Source organism: Drosophila takahashii, chromosome 3R (assembly GCF_030179915.1).
Source record: "Drosophila takahashii strain IR98-3 E-12201 chromosome 3R, DtakHiC1v2, whole genome shotgun sequence".
NCBI classification, from domain to species: domain Eukaryota; kingdom Metazoa; phylum Arthropoda; class Insecta; order Diptera; family Drosophilidae; genus Drosophila; species Drosophila takahashii.
The window spans coordinates 7,821,103-7,839,883 of NC_091681.1; the positions used below are offsets into that span (position 1 = coordinate 7,821,103).

The following is an 18,781-nucleotide window of genomic DNA, read 5'->3' on the forward strand; positions in this document are numbered from 1 at the left end:
ACTTTCTGCGTTTACACTTTTGAAAAATATTGATTTTTACAAAAGTTACATTCAAAAAACGAATCGTTCGTCACCTTACCATACACTCCCCTATCTAATGGCTGTGTGTGTAAAATACGCATTTTTTTTATATATTTATTTTGTGCGTGTGTGTGTACATTAGGGCGGTCCACATATGTATGGAAATTTTTAAGGTCCTACTCTCACCCGCTTATACGGTGCGCATTGTGGTATTCAAGGTATAGCAAAAGAAAATTTTTTAAAAAATCGTGTTTTAGGGTCTGCGAATTGGTTTCAAAGTTTATCACCCATACGCACTGTTGCCTTCGATCAAAAAGTTTTTCTGATCAAGGTGGCATAGATATCAACAATTCAGTTGATGTTTTGCTCTCCTTTTTTTTACCAATTATTCCAACGAAATTCATAATTTGACAAGACAAGAAATGGGAGAGCGATTTTTTTCGACCAAATTCGAGCTGTTATACATGTCGTATGAGTAATTTTAAAGCAAACTTTAAAGACGTTTCGCAAGGTTTAAATTCAGAAAAAAAATTACTTTGTTTTCACATACTTGTTTTGCATACTTTAATATACCATGTTAAGGGGTGAGAAAAGAATTTCATTTTTTGGACCGCCCTAGTGTACATAGCAGAGCAAATCATTGTTTGTTTTTGTTTTTTACAAATCCAAAGTTTGTCGATAACTCAACATTTGAAAACTAATAAATAGTTTGCTTATCGGGCTTTTGCATTTTAAAAAACAAAAGCAATTTTAAGGAAAATTTCGACTGTAAAATTCAGCTTAATGGGATTTCTGTAAGGTCTTCCGATATATTAAAATTTAACGTTTACTTAAGATTTGCGATATAATCGATTTTTTTTGGCTGTGGTATTTTCATTTTCCCCTTGCGCGGTCACTTAAATTGCGACAGCAGGACATACATATGTATGCACATACATACATGCGCCAGCAGAATATACATACAAACATATGGGGACGCGTGACGTCACATTAGGTTAGCCAAATTTGAAAATATTGGGGACTTGATTAAGGATGCTGAATCTCCAAGAAATTTAAATGCAGTTATTTGCGGGTATGCCATAAGATTATGAACATCACATTTTTAAACCATTTTAACAACATTTATAACAGAGAAATGGCAAAAGAAAGAATTTAAAAAAAAAAAACAAATCGAATTTTGGGGCACTTTGGGGTCTTTTTTTGTTCTAAAAAGTACCCCTTACGCGGCTCCTAATTATTTTAGTAATTACTGTGATTTTTCTAGATTTTTAGGTCAATCCGTTCTGGGTGGAATTTGCTACTGACCGTTTTTTAATCAATACAAATATTGATATAGATAACAGTTATTCAATGATTTTTATTAAAAAAATCAAAAATCAAAACCAAATATCTTTAAAACTACGCGGAATACAAAAACGGAAAACGCAGTTTTATTTTTCGGATGAATACCTTTCATATGATATATTACATGCCTATTTACATAAATATTAAAAACCTTTTTTAGTGTGTTCATTTGAACATTATTAAATAAAAAACAAGAGAGATCGCTATAGTCGGGTTGGTGTCCCGACTATCTAATACCCGTCACTCGGCTAAAGGGAGTGCGAGGGAGATAGATATATAAAATTTGTTTGATTGATGGTCCGATTTGAAAAATTTCTTCTACATTTCGAAATGTATAAATATACACAAATAAATTGCATTTATACTTCTCAGAAATCGTTAAAGGTGTGGGCGCCAGATACATTTTAAAATTGTTAGTGGGCGATTGTGGGCGTTAGAGGGGTCGTGGCGCTCGGCTGAAGTAAACTTGCGCTGCGTAGGAAGCCCAAGAATATGTGTGGAAAATCTCAACTTTCTAGCTTTTGTAGTTTGTGAGATCTCAGCGTTCATACGGACAGACAGACGGACATGGCTATATCGACTCGGCTAGTGACTCTGATCAAGAATATATTTACTTTATAGGGTCGGAAAAGCTTCCTTCTCCCTGTTACATACTTTTGCACGAATACAATATACCCTTTTACTCTACGAGTAACGGGTATAATAACATATAATCTTTGTTTTGCGAAAGAAGAATGTTTAGTGAATCAATGCATAGGTAAGTGGTATAAAATTTTATATTATAACTGATAAGATAATTTTCAAAAAATTGACGAGAAAATTCCTTGTTGTTGATAGTAAGCTTTGCTTACTATTTCTTACTATTTCATCATAAGCGGTAAGTAATAAAGTCTTGTGTACATTTATAATATTATAGTACCTTTCCTCAGTTAAAAAGTCCATATGGGAAGAAAACGCAATTCCTTGGTTAGAACCTTTTTTGATTTCCAATCAATTAACGATGGATCAAAATGCAAATTTTGCAATAAGGAATTTAGAGGCGTGTACATCACCAATCTGAAAAGACACCTAAAGGATGAACATGACGAACATTTTGTCTCCGAAATGGACGAACGCCAAAATGATGCGCCAGTGGATAAGAAGAAAAAATTTAACATAAGTCTTTCCATAAGTCTTTCTTCTGGAGAAAATATGCTATTTGCCACTCTGGACTAAAAGGCATTAAAAATATTAACTGATCAAATTTTCTCCGGCCTAGATATGAATCCAATTACGTTAAGGAACGTAATTACTTATGTCTCCGAGAAATATGACCAAGTTAAAAAAAACTTGATGGGTATGCTGGACAAAAAATTACCATCCTTAAAGGTAGATATTGCATCAAGGCATAACCGCGGAGTTCTTGGATTGAATATTCAATTTTAAAGGGAAAATCACATAATTATATAAACCTTGGGTATAATTGAACTGCATGAAAGCCATACCGGAAAATATATTAGTGATGAAATTGAATCCATTTTAGAGGAATCCAAAATATCAACCAATCAAGTCTATACAGTAACCACTGATAATGGAAAAAACATGATTAAGGCTGTTGAGTGTCTTAATGAAGAACAAAATGATCTTGAACCTATCTGCAATGAAAAGTAATATCACGATCTTCGCATTCATTCCATCGAGTCAATTAAATGTGCCGCCCATTCCTTACAGTTGGCTATAAGGACCAAATTATCCGACAAGTACGAGCTATGATTAAGACTTTAAGGACCCCCACGTACAGGTTACTTAAATAACTTACCACTGTTCTATTTTGTACCTTTTTTCTTTTTGTTAATATAATTAATTCAATATTTCAGGATTTTAATTTGGAATTGCGGGCTATCGCAACCATACTTTGACGTACCGACCAGATGGAACTCAACATACAATATGTTGCAAAGCGTGCGAGGACATTATGAAGTACTGGGAAGATAAGAGATTCAATTATCCGCATTTGTACCAGTTGGCAAAGGTAGTCCACTCGGTACCAGCGACACAAGTCAGCGTGGAACGTGCATTTTCCGCACTAAAATTGCTACTATCTGACTTGAGATGCAACTTATCAGAAGGAGCCATCAAGAAGATGCTATTTTTGAATCTAAATAATTAAATAAATTGTTGACCTAAAAAACATCTTATACTTCATTTATAATTAGTCAAAATTTTTATAGGTTTTAATTAATAATAAATAAATAGTAAAATATTTAAAAGTTTATATTAGTGATTTGGTCGACCTGTTAACATAAATAGAAGGGTTTTTGAGAACTCTAGGTTACAGTTGGTTATAAATAACACATGTTTAGCATTTAAACACACTGGCACTCACTAGTGTTTAATTTTTAATGTCGATTTGTGCTATTTTTTTCTTGAGAGCCCAAAAGTTTTTAATTTATTTTTGGAATGGTTTTTAATTCGGATTTAAATGTACCACTCCTGAAAAAAATCGTTGTATTTGGTTACAGACATTTTGCAGAAGGTATTATTATACCCGTTACTCGTAGAGTAAAAGGGTATATTAGATTCGTGCAAAAGTATGTAACAGGTAGAAGGAAGCGTTTCCGACCCTATAAACTATATATATTCTTGATCGGGATCACTAGCCGAGTCGATCTAGCCATGTCCGTCCGTCCGTCTGTCTGTCCGTCTGTCTGTCTGTCTGTCTGTCTGTCTGTCTGTATGAACGCTGAGATCTCGGAAACTATAAAAGCTAGAAGATTGACATTTTGCATGCAGATTCTAGGAGTTCCTACGCAGCGCAAGTTTGTTTCAAAAGGGTGCCACGCCCCCTCTAACGCCCACAATCGCTTATATACGATTTTAAAAACTTCAATATTTTGGAAAAGTAAAAATGCAGTTTTATTGTGTTTATCAATACCTATCGAAATGTAGAAGAAATTTTTTAAATCGGACCATTCGTTAAAAAGTTACGGCGGATCAAAGTTTTTCTCCATCTCTTTCGCACTCCCTTTAGCTGAGTAACGGGTATCTGATATTCGGGGCACCCGACTATAGCGTTCTCTCTTGTTTTTTAGTTAGAAATAACCGATTCGACGCCTTAATTTGTTGTTAATTTCAGGCAGAAAGATACAGAGAAACAGGTGCATTTTGACTGTGCTGTTCCTAACAATCTGATTTTTTTTGTACTCTACCACTTAATGGATTTTTATACCCTTGTAGAGGGTATTATAATTTCAGTCAGATGTTTGCAACGCAGTGAAGGAGACGTTTCCGACCACATAAAGTATATATATTCTTGATCAGCACCAATAGCCGAGTCCATCTAGCCATGTCCGTCTGTCCGTCTGTCCGTTTCTAGTCTCTCAGTTTTAAAGCTATCGCAATGAAACTTTCCCGAAAGTCTTCTTTCTATTGCAGGTAGTACATATGTCGGAGCGAGCCGGATCAGACCATCAGATCAAACAAATATAAGAAAATTCATTGTAACTTTGTAGGAAGTAGGCGTTTTGATTCTTGACTACTTAAAAACTAAATTTAAATAAATAGAAACGCTGAATCTGGAATCCCTGGAACTGCACCGAGTAAGCATTCTTTAATCTACAAGGGTATATACACTCATAAAAATTAATTTCTAAATTTTGGAAATCTCGCCATTGAATCGGCCTACCTTTGAAAATAGAAAAAAAATTTCTTGTTATTAGAAAATTGGCCTTTGAATACAGAAAACCTTTCTTGATGGAAAAAATTCAAGAAAGAATTTTTCTTAAAAATAGAAAAATGAAAATCTCATATGTTTGTTTTGCCGTCGCAGCCAAAACATTTTTGTACGTATTTAAGGACAAAATCACCTTTGAATATATGAATGAAATGACCCTAGAATATAGGAAAGTAGCCATTGACTTCCTTCGGCTGCCGAATGTTAACGACAAGAAAAACGAAGGGCCTACTCGGCCCGACTTCTCTGATCCCCCAAGCGTCAGTTGTGAAAAAAATTCGTGAGTGATGGACGTGATTTTCAAGCGGATAAGAGGTGAAGCCTTTTTCCGAATATTCAAAGGTATGTAAATATGTATATAATTTTTTGTATAGCGCGCGTACAATTGTATGTATGTAATTAAAGGATAAATTCCAAATCTCTTTACCAAGCTTATATCAATTAAGTTGAATTGTTTTTTAGCTAAGAGCTACGTACATACATACATTTGTACATAAATTTGTGGGTGTACAGTTCTATAATAACTTTATCTTATTACTCGCATTTTATTTATTTTTCAGAGTGAAAATACCTGCAGTTGCATCAGCCAAATAATTTGTTTGTCGAAGCTGTAATTTTGTTTTAAAACCTTCTAAGGTAAGAAAAATATGTTGTTATTATTATTATTATTAAGTGTTCGACTATAATGTAAAATTTACAGGCGAACTTAAGTTTAGCTAAAAAATATGTTGTATTTGTTTGACATACTTATGTATGCATGTAAATATCTATGCATGTACGCGGCTCACCCGATCTGAAACCCGATTTTCAACCCTTTCATATTCTGCTCCTCTCTCTCGCTCGCTTGACCTACGCGTCGCGACGTTTCTCTCTTCTCCTTCTTAAAACTGACACGATCTGCCCTGCTTACATTCGATCTCCCTTCGCGCAAAGGACTGTATGTAAATATATATGTATGTATGTACGTGTCTCTCCCGTGCCTCTCTCTCTCTGAAATTCGATTTTCAACCCTTCATTTTCTACCTGTCTTGCTCCTCTCACTCGGTCGTCTGTCCAACGTGTTTGTATTTTGGCTATTATTAACATTACATTATTTCAAAAAAGTTGTTTATCTAAAAACAAATCATTGATATCCCAATAACTCTTTTTTTATAGATGAGGAAAGGCGAAGAAAATGGATCACCTTAGGTCATATGAAGTTCAACAGACCTTGGGTAATAATAATGTTTTCTTAGGTCAAAAATGTGTTATTTAAAATTGTTTAAATGTTAAGTGTTAAATGTTTTAAATGTAAACAAATATAATATGCAAAAGAAAAAACCAAGTTACATTTTATTTTTAGGGTTTCAGTGTTAATATAAAACTTCCTTTCAAGAAATATTATTTCTTAAATCAAGAAATAAAATTTCTTGAAAGGAAATTTAATCAAGAAAGAATTTTTCTTGTTTAAAAGGTCCCTTTCTAAAAAACCCTTTCTTGTTTTAAGAATTTTAATTTCTTGAAACAAGAAACAAACCACCTTTGAAACAAGAATCGCCTTTCTTGTTTTAAGAAATATTTTTTCTTGTTTTTATGGTGGCTTTCTAAAAAACCCTTTCTTGTTTTAAGAAATTTAATTTCTTAAAACAAGAAATATTTTTTCTTGTTTTAATGGTGCCTTTCAAAAAAACCATTTCTTGAAACAAAGGTGAGGTCGCCTTTGGCAAAAATTCAAGAAAGAATTTTCTAGATTTTAAGGAAATTCTTCGATTTTTTTTTATGAGTGTAAGCTTCGGCTGGCCGAAGGTAACTTCCCTTCTTGTTTACTTTAATATTACTGGAACATAACAAAGAAGTTTCCGTATATATGTAGCATATTAAAACTGTTTTATTTAAAAAATATTTGATTTTGGGCTATACATTTTGTCAAAATGAAAAAATTTGTTCCTCAAAACCTTAATAAACTTTCCACATTTACAATTGGAACATTTCTTTTAAGTATTTTCCAGTGTTTTCTTCATGGGATTTTATTGAGGGGGCGCAGACTGGGAATCGCGTTTCAAATCTTCCGAATAAAAAAAATGCGTATACCTTCCAAAGTTTTGACTTTTTCAAAATTCTGAAAGGTGCACACAAGTGGACACATTAAGGACATATCAGTCCACCAAAAAATTTGTTTGAAAAATTTGAGTTTTTTTTTTTTTTAATTTAGTGAAAACTAAAAAGTGGTATATCTTCCAAAGTATTGACTTTTTCAAAATTCTGAAAGGTGGACAGTGTCCACTGGACACATTTAAGACATATGGGTACACCAACAAAAAAATTTTGAAAAATTCGAGTTTAATTTTTTCGAAATTCAGTGAAAACTTAAAAGTATATCTTCCAAAGTTTTGGCATTTTAAAAATTCTGGAAAGTGGACACAAGTAGACACATCAAGAACATATCAGCCCACCAAACAAAATTTTGGATTTTCGAAAATTTTTGAAATTCTATATTTTTGAAACTGGACGTGGACAAAAAAACAAAAGGGTGGACACATGATGGACAAACGATTCCCGTATTCAAATTTCAAAAATTTCATTTTACCCAACCCAGCTTCTCTGAGCTCTGCAAGGGTATAAAAAAGTAGCCACCAAAAATTTGTTTAGTTCATGCGCGGATCCACGGAGGGTTATATGGGTGATATATCACCCCCCATTCGGGTGAAAAATTAGAGGAATTTTGGAATTTAAAAAATATGCAACAACATTTTTTTTCTGATATCATCCTAGATCCGCCACTGGTTTACACAAAAAGGTTATTGGGAAAATGTACCTATACGGATAGTTAAATAACTAAAATAGTAACGTGTGTTATGTTTTTGCTTTGGGTACTATTTAATAGTAAAACTAGAGCGAGCGTTACAGTCGAATACCTCGACTTTCAGATACTCAGCCAAAGGAAGTTCAACAGAGATGGAAACAAGCATGCAGTAAACCGACTGCTTGCAGTGCTAGAATTTCATTATTTGATCATAGCTTTTCGATAAGTATTAATAAGGACAAAAAACATATGTGGTTAATCCCAACTTTCTAGCTTTTCCCGAGATCTCTGCGTTTATAAAGACAGACGGACGGACATGGCAAGATCGACTCGGCTAGAGATCCAGACTAGGATTATATATGGGCACTTCCACCAAAAAGTCCACCAAGCCAAAAACCTTTAAACTTAAAAAAAAACAAGAAAGGAAGCTTTCTTCGGCCAGCCGAAGCTTATATACCCTTGCAGATAAAAGAATGCTCACTCGGTGCAGTTCCAGGGATTCCAGATTCAGCGTTTCTATTTATTTAAATTTTGTTTTTAAGTAGTCAAGAATCAAAACGCCTACTCCCTACAAAGTTACAATGAATTTTCTTATATTTGTTTGAATATTCCTATGGGAGCCTTAAGATATAGTGGTCCGATCCGGTCGCTCCGACATATGTACTACCTGCAATAGAAAGAAGACTTTCGGGAAAGTTTCATCGCGATAGTTTTAAAACTGAGAGACTAGACGCATAGAAACGGACAGACGGACATGGCTAGATAGACTCAGCTATTGGTGCTGATCAAGAATATATATACTATATGTGGTGACTGAAATTATAATACCCTCTACAAGGGTATACAAATTTCACATGATTTTGCAGCCATATTAGTTTCTAATTATTTGGATCCTGAGCTAAACTAAAAATGTGGAGTATAGTTTGGTTATTTATATGACAAACCCCATTAATATACGCAAAAGTTAGTTAGCCATTTTTTTCGTTATTTTTTGGACCTGTTTTATGTTGTTAGTTATCCTTAATGCTGATATACGCAATTTTTCTGTTCTGAATGCTTAATTTACACGTTTAACTATTAAGATAAAGGCAAAATAGCCAGCAATTAAGGGATAGAGGTAAAGAAATCCACTTTACAAAACGGTGAGAAAAAATGTCCCGAGCGACATGTTCACATGTGTTTGAAACTGCATAAAAAAAACGGCAAACTATTTTTTAGTAAAACCAAAACCATTTCACAGCGAAATGTTTGGACAACATTCTAAAAAAATCGCATTTAAATATTGCATCAGAATTCGCTAAATTCTGGTGTTGAATGAACTTCTCCGAAATCTACTTCAATTTTTGTCTTAAGAACTAAAAGTGGTACCGAATCAAGTTTTTACACAAAATATAGTTTGGGAAGAGTGAAAAGAAAAGCCCATTATTTAAATTCTCGTTCGTCCTGCAAAGTAAAATTTAGCTAATGGAAGGGTAAATTTATCCAGGTGGCAAATCGGTTTTCGTTTTCTGGTCCGTCATTTAAAACTACAAATAAAAGGCGCACTAATTTGAGACTAGGTGGCAGCCCCACAGCCTGAACATTTGCTTTTAACGGACATGTGATATATCACATTCCTCCGAAAAATAAAACTGCGTTTTCGGTTTTTTTTGTATTCCGCGTGGTTTTAAAGATATTTGGTTTTTGGTTTTGATTTTTATAAAAAAAATCATTGAATAACTGTTATGCCAAAATAAAAACAAGAGAGAACGCTATAGTCGGGTTGTTGTCCCGACTATCTTATACCCGTCACTCAGCTAAAGGGAGTGCGAACGCTGTGTCGGGTTGGTGTCCCGACTAATAATCGTAACTCAGCTAAAGGGAGTGCGAGGGAGATAGATATATAATTTTTGATTGCGTATAACTTTTTAATGAATGGTCCGATTTGAAAAATGTCTTCTACATTTCGATAGGTATAAATATACACAACAAAATTGCATTTATACTTCTCGGAAATCTTTAAAGATGTGGGCGCTGGACCCATGTTAAAATCGTTAGTGGGCGATTGTGGGCGTTAAAGGGGGCGTGGCGCTCGGTTGAAATAAACTTGCGCTGCGTAGGAAGCCAAAGAATATGTGTGGGAAATCTCAACCTTCTAACTTTTGTAGTTTCTGAGATCTCAGCGTTCATACAGACGGACAGACGGACATGGCTAGATCGACTCGGCTAGTGACCCTAATCAAGAATATATATACTTTATGGGCTCGGAAACGCTTCCTTCTAGCTAGCTAGCCTTCTAGCTACTTTTGCACGAATCTAGTATACCCTTTTACTCTACGAGTAACGGGTATAATCACAGAATAACTGTTATGCTTTGACTTTTAAATAAAAATCAAAGTAACATTTGATTTATTTAATTAAAATTGGGAAGAGCTGTTATATTTTGATTTTTAAAATAAAAATCAGAGTATAACTGTTAAGGCTTAGTACTCAACCCAACAAAAAGTCGTCAAAAACAAAAAACTTCATATGAAAAACAACGTCAAAAAATTTTGTTTCATATGAAGTTTTTGTTTTGGACGACTTTTTGTTGGGTTGAGTACTAGCCCTAAGATGTGATTTTTATTTTAAAAATTATAACTGTTACGGTCCCTGGTTTTACATCAAGCTTCATTCCACACATACACACAAAAAAATTTGCTTGATAAAATTGACCAACAAAGATAGTTACGCAACTATTAAAATAGTTACGTGTATTTTGTTTTTGCTTTGGGTGTGTGTCTTTGCTAATTGTGTGTATTTTGTTGTTGTGAAATAACTATTTACTTAGTAGAATTGACAATTTTGCTGGTTGGGGCCTGTTTGACAATTATTACAGTTGATTTTACCAAGTTTTTTTTTTTGTGTGTATGTATATACATAAATTCAATTTTAATAAATATCCTTTTCAATCATAGAAGTTCTTTTGACGCACAATTAGTTTCTTAGTCGAGAAATGATTTCTGGCCGAAAATCGTCTCGGCAATTAAGGGGGGAGATACATCACTATGGACGGCAGTCCATGTAGTGATGAAGCGCAACAGGAGAGTGTGCGAAGGCGACTACTATTATATAGCCGCAAAATTGAAAATCTGCTGTAATAGTCCGATCGTAATGAGTAATACACCAATCGAAAGGTATTGCAAAAACTTAAAGGATTGCATACCAAGAAATCAATTGGTTTGGGAGAGAGAGTGGTGAAAGTGAAAAAGTGAAAATCTGGAAATTTGGAGCTGTTGGGGCCGGTGGGGATAAATGCCCCCTCGCAATGTTTTACTTGTATTCCTATTGAATCCGACGATCCGTTTAAAAGTTATAGCCAAAATAAGATTTTCTTCTTTTTCCCAAAATGAAAATTTAATTCTGTTTGTCAGTTTGTCCAAAATATGTTTTTAAGTTCTGAAAATTTGATATGACGTTCATCACATCAATATAAAAAACTTTTGTTGTACCACTTTTGGAAAAACCCGCTAGTTTAGCGGGAAAACAGCTATAAAAAGCTAAAATTCGGAAAGCCGTAACTTCTATACTACTAAAGCTACAGACTTGTGCTGCATCTCGTTTGAAAGGTATTTTTAAAAGCTATAAACGCCTTCTATATGCAATTTGTGTAAATAAAATAGTTAAATAGATATGAACAAGAGAAAATTTGTTTAAACTTTTTTTTTAGCTTTTTTTTAATTTTCTCAAAAACGGGTCTAACGATTTTCCTTACAACTTTTAACTGTATAGCCCTTAAGATTCCTTAAATTTTGGTATATATCATGTTTATGTAAAAAATCGCGTTTAAAAGTTATTTAGAAACGAAAATAGCCACTTTTGCCAGCTCAGAACAACTAACGCTTCCTGAGTGTTTAATTTTGTGCGTGGGTATCCAAACTGTATTTTAGGCTCATAGAATCATTTCAATTGTTTTAAGGAGTTCCAAATGGGAAACTTTTGTTTTACGACTTTTGGAAAAACCCGCTGCTTTAGCGGAAAAAAAAGCTAGAAATAGCTAAATTTCGTTAGTTTGTAAGTTCTACACTACTGAAGCTACAGACATGTGCTATACCTCGTTTAAAAGGTATTTTGAAATACTTAAACGCCTTTTTAACTTAATTTGTTTAAATACGATGGTTTACAAATTATGATTGACCAATTTAAATTTAAATGTATATACTAGCTCCTATGAGAGCAAATATAAACAAACAAAAACTTCTGATATCAAATAAAAACACCTCTTAACGAGGTAAAAAACTACACCCAAAAAAATATGATCATAGAAAGTAAACTATTTCTACATTAAAAGTAAACTATTGAGTGTCAAAAATTTCTCGATACTCTGAGTATTAAGCTAATGGACTTCGAAAGTATAAAAATGAAACTTTCGAAGTTGCCAAGTTTAAACTAACGAGTATACAGTTTATACTCACTCAGTGTACTGAAATTTAGGCTGCTAGTTTATTTTGTATACTATTTAGTATAATGCCAGTATAAATATTATACCACGTATTAAAAAGACAAAATTCAAAAAATATTGTTTTGTACTTTTCATATATTATTAAAAATATTTTTTACATTTTTATAATTTACTGAAGGTAATTTTTAATTTAACAAATAAACATAAATACAATACATGTACAAAATATTTACGTATGTATGCATATTTAGGCAAATGCAGCCGTTTTTCCGCTCATGTCGCTGATCATCTCCAGAATGAACGCCGTCCAGATGAATACCGAAGCTTGGTCGAGGACGCTGATATTAAAGTTAACATTGCGCTGGCCGCGGTCAGAAAAAATGCAAGCCAATTGCAAGATCCTTAGTTTCCCGGCATCTGGAGCGCAATTCAAGGTGGTGTCAGTAAAAAGAAAAGAATTCACTCATTAGTTATGCACTAAGACACAATTTTAATGTACTTACATTTCAAATAAGCCTAAAATAAGCAAATATTAAAATTTTCACAAGTAATTTTCACAAACAAACCTTAAACAGACCGCAGCGTCGTTTACAAAATACACTAATGCCAAACCATTAAAATACTAACGCGTCGAAAAAAATTAAAAAGCGGTAACACTTTTTCTGTTCGAAATTTCCAGGTTCCAAACCAGAGCATCCTGGCCTCACACCAGGAACGAAAATAGAAACTTCGGTATAGAAATTAAACTCAGGGCATAAACTTAACACTATTTAGTCTTAACTTAACACTATTGACTCTGCTCCCTACATTATTTAGTTTTAAATTAATACTGACTAGCTGTAGTATACTTTTAATACAACGCTCATTAACTGTAAACTTTCGTATTTTTTTTTGGGTGTAGTGACGATCGCACCTTCAACATACAAAAGTTCTGATATCAACATTTGTGACGAAAAATTATTACACTCGTCATTAAATACACTTTCTAAGATTTTCTCATTCGGCACGCTGCAATAGAAAATGCCTATGAAGGTAAAAAGGCTAAAATAGTATGCTAGGGCGGGCCGAATGAGAAAATATTAGAAAGTGTATTTAATGACGAGTGTAATAATTTTTCGTCACAAATGTTGATATCAGAACTTTTGTATGTTGAAGGTGCGATCGTGACTAGTTTTTTACCTCGTTAAGAGGTGTTTTTATTTGATATAGACAACAAAAAAAATTCAATTTTTTTATTAATATTTAAATTGGTAATATAACTCTTTAAGAATGTGTCATAAAAGTTTCACGAAGAAATTCGAACTATTTTGGAACTTATTCCATTATGACGGCACCCATATTCCTTGTTCAGTAGATATGTTTCATTACTTTTAATGCGTTTTTCTCGAAAGCATGTTTTTCTCAGCTGCGGATCGTGTATCTCAAAAAGTAATGCTTTGATCATCATGGTGCTTTTGCGGAAATGTTTGCAATGAAATTGCCCACTATCTGAACCTACTTTATGTAGAAATTTGTACGTTAAAGTATTTTTTCTAAAGCAAAAACAACAAGAAAAATAAGAAAAAAATTTATTTTTGACTTTAAAAGAGTGCCCCAACCAGAGTTTTTGAGATATTCTATGTAAGTTAGGTTCAGACAGTTTCTACATTATTTCTCAACAAAATTAATTTCGTTTCACAAAAATCGGATCTACACAGCGAACTGTAGACGATCCGCAGCTGGCCTACTTTTTTTAAAAAGGCCTGACAAAAAAATTCCCACGGCCGCCATTTTAAAAGATACAAGAAAAAATAAAATTGGTTTAAATTATATAAGAACTATGTAATCAACATGCCAAGTTGCAAACTTCCAGCACAAAACCTTATTGTTTAAAAAAAATCATGAAAAACTTGACAAATTTGCAGTTCTATATGTATCTCCCCCCTTAAGTACGAACACATACGCACTTGCTTACGAGTTGTGTTTACTCACACAAGCATGTGCACTTGGGTGGGTCGATTTGGGACCCCAAAAATCGTATAGGGGGAACGTAATCTTTAAAGTGTATTCTAAGCCATATCGGCGAACATACTTATGGTCTAAAATGACGTTTGACCGCCCCCAAACGCGAATGAAAAATACTGCTATTTCTACATTTCTAAAGGTATTGATAAACACAATAAAACTGCATTTTTACTTTTCCGAAATATTGAAATTTTTGAAATCGTTTATAAGCGATTGTGGGCGTTAAAGGGGGCGTGGCACCCTTTTGAAACAAACTTGCGCTGCGTAGGAACTCCTAGAATCTGCATGCAAAACGTCAATCTTCTAGCTTTTATAGTTTCCGAGATCTCAGCGTTCATACGGACGGACAGACAGACAGACGGACAGACGGACATGGCTATATCGACTTGGCTAGTGACCCTGATCAAGATTATAAATACTTCGGAAATGCTTCCTTCTAGCTGTTACATACTTTTGCACGAATACAGTATACCCTTTTACTCTACGAGTAACGGGTATAAAAATGTTAAAACAAGAGCAACTAAATATTTTCTTTCACGAATAATTTACGGCAAAATAACGGCAGAACAATTAGGTTTTTTTTTTAATGTTAAAACAAGAGCAACTAAATTTTTTCTTTCACGAATAATTTACGGCAAAATAACGGCAAATTCCCATTAAAAAAGATTTTTAAAATTTTGAACTTCAGTGTGGGTGTTTTGCTAAGTTGATATCAACTTAGCAGAACATCTCATAATTTTAAAAATAATTGAGCGGCAAGTTTTTTTCTTTCACGAATAATTTACGGATAAATAACGGCAAATTGTCGATAGAAAAAAATTTGCATTTTCAAAAGTTGCATTGCTAACTTTATGCACATCTGCATATTGCAAAACGAATGTATGGCCGGTACTCATCTTAGAGATTATATTGGTCTTTGGCTAGACCCAGTTCGGAATTATAAATTAGGCATCGCAGAAGATTTGTATGTGCATACTTTAATACTAAAAAAGTTACGTTGAGTAACTATTGTTCTTAGTTAGACAACTATTTAAAATAGTTTCAAGGTACAAAAATAAAATACACACACCATTAAGCGTAACTATTTTAATAGTAGTTTAACTATTTAATAGTACGCAAAGCAAAAACAAATACACGGACGACTATTTTTATTGTTAAAGTAATATTTTGTATAGTTATTGAACTTCATTGGTCAATTTTACCAACAACCAAAAAAAAAACCGAAAGTTTACAGTTAATACGCGTTGTATTAAAAGTATACTACAGCTAGTATCAAACTGTCAGTATTAATTTAAAACTAAATAATGTAAGGAGCAGTCTCAATAGTGTTAAGTTAAGACTAAATAGTTTTAAGTTTATGTCCTGAGTTTAATTTCTATACCGAAGTTTTCGGTTTTCGTTCCTGGTGTGAAGCCAGGATGCTCTGGTTTGGAACCTGGACATTTCGAACAGAAAAAGTGTTACCGCTTTTTAATGCTATTCGGACGCGTTAGTATTTTAAGGGTTTTACATTAGTGTATTTTGTAAACAACGCTGCGGTCTGTTTAAGGTTTGTTTGTGAAAATTACTTGTGAAAATTTTAATATTTGCTTATTTGAAATGTAAGTACATTTAAATTGTGTCTTAGTCCATAACTAATGAGTAAATTCTTTTCTTTTTACTGACACCACCTTGAATTGCGCTCCAGATGCCGGGAAACTAAGGATCTTGCTATTGGCTTGCATTTTTTCTGACCGCGGCCAGCGCAATGTTTACTTCAATATCAGCGTCCCCGACCAAACTCCGGTGTTCATCTGGACGGCGACCACTCTGGAGATGATCAGCGACATAAGCGGTAAAACTGCATTTGCCCAAATATGCATACACACGTACATATTTTGTACATGTATTGTATTTATGTTTATTTGTTAAATTAAAAATTACCTTCAGTAATTTATAAAAATGTAAAAAATATTTTTAATAATATATGAAAAGTACAGAACAACATTTTTTGAATTTTGTCTCTTTTATACGGGGTATAATATTTATACTGGCATTATACTAAATAGTATACAAAATAAACTAGCACCCTAAATTTCAGTACACTGAGTGAGTATAAACTGTACACTCGTTAGTTTAAACTTGACAACTTCGAAAGTTTCATTTTTATACTTTCGAAGTCCATTAGTTTAATACTCAGAGTATCGAGAAATTTTTGACACTCAATAGTTTACTTTTAATGTAGAATTAGTTTAGTTTCTATGATCATTTTTTTTTTGGGTGAAGCAAATTTTTTTGTGTGTGGGGTTTCTTTTCCGCAATAGTCCACTAGCTATACACTGCTATAGTCAAAAATTCGGGACTTCGGTTTTTGGATAGAGTAGGCAAATCTTACCCTTTCTGCACAAAATTAGCGATTCCAGGAAATTTAGTTCCAGCACGTCGGCCTTCAGCTGATGGGCCTCGAAGATGAGCAGCTTTAGCTGGTCATCGCCGCATCCCTCGATCATGGCGCTGATGTCCAGGGACCAATGAGAGGCTCGCAGGACGAAGATCTCGCTCCACACCACCTGCAGGATGGCGTCCTGCTGGCAGCGATCCAGAAGAGCGAACTGTTCATTGGCCTTCGCCTGTCGCAAGCATGTTACGAGGATCTGGGCGAGGATCTGGAAGTGCAGCGCCTGGGAACGGGCCGTTGGACATGGCGCTGGCACAGATTGCCCAGGATGTCTTGGGGCGTTCCGGTAGGGGGTCACCTGCTGGTTGCGCGGACCTCGCTCCTCCTGAACGGCGGCGGCGTTCATTCCCACAGCCAGACATCGCTGAAAGCGGCAGGAGGGGCACCAGTTCCTTCGCGCCTTGTCCACTACACAGTTTCCGGCGAGGGCGATGCAGGCGTAGCTACTTCCACGCCTTACGCTCCGCTTGAAAAAGCACGAGCACCCATCGCAGCAGGCCACGCCGTAGTGCTTCCCGGAACTCTGATCGCCACACACTGCGCAGGCACTTAGGTTCGACATGGTCACCGCTGCCAGAGAGAGTTGCGACTGACTGAATCAGGTCCTTCTGGACATTGGCGGTTTTATATGCTACCTGGACGTACGATACCCACAAATGATATGCAAACCTGATACACAAAAACAAAAAGTTTCCTAGTTTGTGAAATAAATTCGTCAGGACTTAAATAACAAGCATTTGTACTTTGCATATAACACGTTTTATTTTAACATTCTTGGGTGCAATTAGCTTCGGAATTGATGCTATGGCAATATCAAAGTAAAGGAAATGTTTTATCAAACTTTTAATCATTTATAAATACTAATTACTAATAGTAATCTTCGTACGAATTTGCTTCTAGTTATCAGAAGATTACTATTACCAGTGTATGAGTGCTTTGTGCCAAAGCGTGATTCGAGGATTTTTGTTTGCCCGAGACGTTCTAGCAGGGGGCGTGGCGCGTCAAAAGTGACAATCATCTACTATTCCGGAACGTGTTAACAATTTGTAAACAATTATTGTTTTGCTCTGTGATTGGACGTGCGCTCGCCACTTGAAATGTCAGCGGTGAGGTCCTTTTATACTGACATTTCGGGTAAACACCGAAGAGAATAGAATAGGGCTGGGCTTAGATGTCTACCTAGTTCGTATTCTTGCAATTCTTGGTCGAATCTGGCAAGCTATTTACTTGTAAGTTAAGAGTAAGTCACAGCTTTTATTTAATTCTCAGTAGACCCCTGCATGCAATTTTTCAATAAATTACACAGGCCGACAAAATGTGACATGGGTCGGTGTCCAGGCCTGCCATCATTTTATTTCGATAAATGAGGCTTTTCTAAGCATAAGTTGCCACTACACCTATAGTCCATCAGCTCTGGTACTTGCGGTATCTTTAATTTAAGAAAATCACAAATTTTCTTCGTCTTTTGGGATATATCTTCAAGAGTGGTCAACCAATTTTGGTAATCTTTTCGGAATTAAATAGTTACATGTCTCTTTTATACGGTCGTTTTGGAAAATTCAATCTAACTCAACCACACGAGGAGGTGGGCGCATTCAAAATTTTAAAGTCACAGCAAAGTTTAAAAATCTTCATTTGCGAAAAGCGTTTTAAAATTAAATAAAACAAGAGAGAACGCTATAGTCGGGTGCCCCGACTATCAGATACCCGTTACTCAGCTAATGGGAGTGCGAGGGATATTCATAAACACAAAAAAACTGAATTTTTACTTTTCCGAAATATTGAAATTTTTAAAATATAAGCGTATTACATAACTCATAACTATTTTTGAGCACAAGAGACCCTTGCTTTTAAAATATTTATACAAGGGCGTAAGTTAAATGCTGTAGGGCTACGCATGCTAGTAGGCTACGCTCATGTGCTTATACTCAAAGCAAAACTACTTAGATCGTTTAGAATTATGATATTTAAAATTGTGACAGGTTTGGGCACTGTTTGTGAATCGTCACTTTGAAGAAAGTAAGAAAAACAATTTTAAAAATTCCAAAACAATTCACAAAA

General features: G+C 34.6%; 1 protein-coding gene and 2 long non-coding RNA genes across 3 annotated transcripts in view; 1 reads left to right on the plus strand and 2 right to left on the minus strand.

The window, feature by feature from the left end:
- Hr83 (Hormone receptor 83) overlaps nucleotides 1–17,282 on the minus strand; it is a 30,067-nt gene extending 12,785 nt beyond the window's left edge. Inside the window, exon 1 of the mRNA XM_044394740.1 lies at nucleotides 16,658–17,282. Coding sequence (XP_044250675.1) covers nucleotides 16,658–17,282 — 625 coding nt within the window. The remainder of the gene's footprint in view (nucleotides 1–16,657) is intronic.
- On the plus strand, nucleotides 5,348–6,311 carry LOC138913253 (uncharacterized). Its single transcript, XR_011418901.1, has 3 exons — nucleotides 5,348–5,419; nucleotides 5,638–5,713; nucleotides 6,233–6,311. It is a non-coding gene; the product is annotated as an uncharacterized lncRNA (long non-coding RNA).
- On the minus strand, nucleotides 12,397–12,866 carry LOC138913249 (uncharacterized). The gene is made up of 2 exons (XR_011418895.1): nucleotides 12,783–12,866; nucleotides 12,397–12,696 (listed from the first exon to the last, which is right to left on the minus strand). It is a non-coding gene; the product is annotated as an uncharacterized lncRNA (long non-coding RNA).
- Nucleotides 17,283–18,781: the final 1,499 nt, after the last annotated feature.